General features: G+C 36.1%; 1 protein-coding gene across 1 annotated transcript; it reads left to right on the top strand.

Annotated features, from left to right (window-relative positions):
* Positions 1 to 2,594: 2,594 nt before the first annotated feature.
* Positions 2,595 to 3,227, top strand: LOC126766525 (uncharacterized; the record flags this gene model as incomplete). The annotated part of the gene is made up of 1 exon (XM_050484286.1): positions 2,595 to 3,227. A coding segment is annotated over exon 1 (633 nt), but the record flags the coding sequence as incomplete, so codon positions are not given.
* Between the last annotated feature and the right edge of the window lie 1,401 nt (positions 3,228 to 4,628).

Here is a 4,628-nt window from a genome sequence, read left to right on the forward strand (position 1 = left end):
GTATTTTGGGAGTATTTTGCGAGCCACATGGTGGTACAAACAATTTGCTATACAATTACCTAAATACATACATATTTATATTCTTGCAGATTCAGGGTCAAATATATCATCGAACAGGTTCCTTATTGCCAATGCCTGATAAAGACTATAAATTTTTGCAAATATATTTTATGGGCGATTCAGCAAGAGAAGTCGATCAGCGTTGCGCACACAACAACTCAGTGAAAAGATCCATTGTGGAACAACTTCAAACATTTTTCCATCAACACAATGAATTAGTTGCATTATTCACAACTGCATTAGACCGCATGCCATCAGATAATCATAAAATTGTCATCAGAGCCGATAAGGCGCCTGCAGGACAACATGCTAGACGTTTTAATGCGCCAACAATTGATGAAGTGGCTATTTAGAAAATTTAGAAAACCGAGACATTGTTTTACTTCGACGGAACGATCAACTTCAGCGTGTGTCTGAAACACATCGATCATATGATGCCTTACAATATCCTATCCTATTTTGGCAAGGTGAAGACGGCTATCATTTTTCAAATAAGATGATAAATCCAGTTATAGGTAAATTAATTGACAATATATGTTTACCACATTAAAATATATGTTTACTAACTTAAAATTTATATTATCAAATTAATAACAAAAAAAAATTGTTTATAGGTGCTGAAACGAACAAAAAGTTAGTTCAATGAATTATTATTCATACAGACTGATGGTTCGGGAAAATGAGGACAATCACATCTTAAAGTGTCGGCGTCTATTTCACCAATATGCTGTGGATATGTATGTGAAAATTGAAACTGAACGATTGACATTCATCAGGTTAAACCAGGCAAAACTCCGTTCCGAGGAATATATTCATCTTCGGGATGCCATTAATGCTGATGGAAATGCACAGAATGTTGGCAGAACAACTATTCTCCCAGCAACATACGTCGGAAGCCCGCGACATATGCATGAATATGCTCAAGATGCTATGTCCTATGTACGACATTATGGCACACCAGATTTGTTTATCACATTCACATGCAATCCAAAGTGGACAGAAATTCAACAAGAATTATTTACTAGCCAATCACCTATTGATCGCCACGATATCACTGCAAGGGTGTTCAAAATGAAATTAAAATCACTCATGGATTTTATTGTTAAGCATCGCGTGTTCGGCGAGACGCGTTGTTGGATGTACTCAATTGAGCGGATTGCCACATGCACATATCCTCATTTGGTTGGTTGAGAGGATAAGACCGAATGAAATTGATAATGTGATATCAGCAGAAATTCCGGATAATAATGAAGACCCACTGTTACATGAGGTTATTACAAAAAATATGATACATGGTCCATGTGGAATATTAAATCCAATTTCTCCGTGTATGGTTGGAGGAAAATGTTCAAAACGCTACCCAAGACAATTAGTATCAGAAACTATTACTGGAAATGATGGATATCCACTTTATCGCCGCCGATCCATTGATGACAATGGAAAGTCAACAATAGTCAAAGTAAATCGACAGGACATTGAAGTTGATAATCGTTGGGTTGTTCCGTTTTCGCCATTACTCTGCAAGGCATATAAAGCACACATAAACGTCGAATTTTGCCATTCCGTAAAATCTATTAAATATATTTGCAAGTACGTGAACAAAGGTAGTGACCTGGCGGTCTTCGGAGTTGCTGCCGAAAATTCAAATGATGAAGTCACTCAATATGAAATGGGCCGCTAAATTAGTTGTAACGAAGGCATGTGGCGTATATTTTCGTTTCCATTACATGAACGACATCCTACTGTTGTTCACTTGGCCGTACATTTGGAAAATGGTCAACGGTTGTATTTTACAGATGCAAACGTATTACAACGAGTTGACAGGCCACCATCGACAACATTAACCAGCTTCTTTGAAATGTGCCAGAATGATGATTTTGCCAGAACGCTACTTTACTCCGAAATGCCAAGATATTATATCTGGAATCAATCATCTAAAAAATTTCAACGACGAAAACGAGGACAGCCAGATTACCCACAAGTATTTTCCACCGATGCACTAGGCCGTATTTATGAATGACGCATTAATTTTAATTGAGGACATGTGCTTGATGCTTACCAACAAAGTATTAATTCAAATAGGAATGATAGGACCCAATCGCCCAATGTTCGACTCATTTGATCAAGAATTGAGACGCGAAGCCCAATACGATTCCGAAACATTACGAGAAATGGTTGATAGAACAGTTCCCCTTTTAAATCAACAACAAAAATATGCTTACGATACGCTCATGAAAGTAGTGAACGATGGAACTGGCGGATTTTATTTTTTAGATGCTCCCGGTGGAACTGGGAAAACTTTTTTGTTATCATTGATTTTGGCAACAATTCGGTCGCAAAATGGAATTGCACTAGTCCTAGCTTCATCAGGTATTGCAGCTACATTGTTGGAAGGCGGTCGAACAGCTCATTCAGCTCTCAAGCTGCCGTTAAACCTTCAAATTAATGAAACTCCAACTTGCAACCTTTCGAGGAATTCTGCGATGGCCAAAGTGCTGCAGCAAACAAGACTGATCATTTGGTATGAATGTACGATGGCACACAAAAAGTCTTTGGAGGCATTAGATCGCTCGATGCAAGATTTACGAAATAACAAAAACCGGTTTGGTGGTGCAATGATACTATTGGCAGGTGATTTTCGACAAATATTGCCAGTTGTTCCACGCTCAACGCCAGCTGATGAACTGAATGCCTGTTTGAAGTCGTCCATTTTATGGAAATACATTAAAACACTTAAATTAAGTATAAACATGAGAGTCGAATTACAGGAAGACCAGTCTGGAGAAGTGTTTTCCAAACAACTGCTCGATATTGGTAATGGTATTATTGCTGTTGATACATCATCTGGATACATTACATTACCTACCAATTTTTGTAACTTTTGTGAATCAAAGACCGAACCCATGGTGATGATTTTTCCAAACATTGCTCAAAATTACGTAAATCACATTTGGTTAAGCGAACGTGTTATATTGGCCTCAAAAAATGTTGATGTGAATGAAATGAATTTTCATATTCAAGAGAAAATAGCTGGCGAATTGAAGAATTACAAATCAGTTGATTCCATTACTAATGAAGATGAAGTTGTCAATTATCCAACAGAATTTTTAAATTCGCTGGAATTGCCCGGCTTACCACCTCATAATCTGCAATTAAAAATCGGATCAGTAATTATTATGTTACGGAACATAAACCCGCCACGTCTGTGTAATGGTACCCGGCTTGCGGTGAAGAAATTATTGAACAACGTCATCGAAGCCACAATTTTGAAAGGGAAGTACAAAGGCGAAGATGTTTTAATCCCACGCATCCCTATGATACCGAACGACATACCATTCAGCTTTAAACGTTTACAGTTTCCAGTGCGGCTTGCATTTGCAATGTCAATAAATAAATCGCAAGGGCAGTCACTAAGTGTATGTGGCATCAACCTAGAAAATCCATGTTTTGCACATGGCCAATTATATGTCGCCTGTTCCCGTGTCGGAAAACCATCAACATTATTTATTTATGCGCCAGGACATAAAACTAAAAATATAGTTTATCAAAAAGCATTAGAATAGAGAGAAGCAGTGAAGGGTATAGAGGCTATTAGTTGCTTTCTAGAGCGCGAGTTAATTTATTTACTCGTTATGAATAAAATAAATATAATTTTAAGGCAGCCAATGAGATTGGTACTGACTGATCCTTTATTCGTTTAATAATTCACAGTATACACATGTACTTAAGTATTGAATAAATTAAACTTAAACTGTACCTTTACAAGTGGTATACAGAACTTGTTACTCGGCAGTCGATAATGATAAAGTGACTTCGAGGCTATTGTTCCAGTTGCTTATATAGGCTATGCTTATCGCTGCTCATACTATTGAGATGCTAGTTGTTTACTAGTAAATAACTATTTGGGTTGTTATTGTTTGTTGTACTGATAGTGCGCTTCTATTGTTCTAAGATAAAGTTGTTTTGATGATTTTTCTTTAATGTTTACTGAAAGATAAGGTTGTGGTTAAAGGTTAAAGTATTAACTCTCCCCTCTCTTGTGAAGAATAGATCTCCTGATCTATACTTGAGTCTTGAGTAGATGAGTCATTCCTACACGTTCTATGGGAGCGTTGTAGTTTCTTAGATATACAGTTGTTTGATAAATTATATATAGTTTGAATATTACAAATATACTTAATCCTAGGACTACAAGTACTCCTATAGTTATGAACATATTCTTGATTGGGTGTTCTTCAAATGGTATTAAAATTTGTTTAATTTTTTAATGTTATCAAATTGATATTCGTTTTCTGATTTCAATATTTCAAGAATGTTAATTCTTTCGTTTCCATTAGCTATAATATAATCTTTAATTTCTTGTTCCTGGTTGTGGAATACTTCTGAGTCAATAATAATTGTTTCATTAAATTGTATTAAATTCGATCCTTCAATTGATTTTCCGTTTAAAATATGTTTTCCTTGTAATACGACATTACCATGTCCTAAATCTATAATAGGTGCGTTATTTTCTTGGATAACATTACAATGGGCTTCGTAACCTTTGATTATTCGTATTGTACAATTGT

The sequence above is a fragment of the Bactrocera neohumeralis genome, unplaced genomic scaffold (assembly GCF_024586455.1).
Source record: "Bactrocera neohumeralis isolate Rockhampton unplaced genomic scaffold, APGP_CSIRO_Bneo_wtdbg2-racon-allhic-juicebox.fasta_v2 ctg1567, whole genome shotgun sequence".
In the NCBI taxonomy this organism is placed as follows: Eukaryota; Metazoa; Arthropoda; class Insecta; order Diptera; family Tephritidae; genus Bactrocera; species Bactrocera neohumeralis.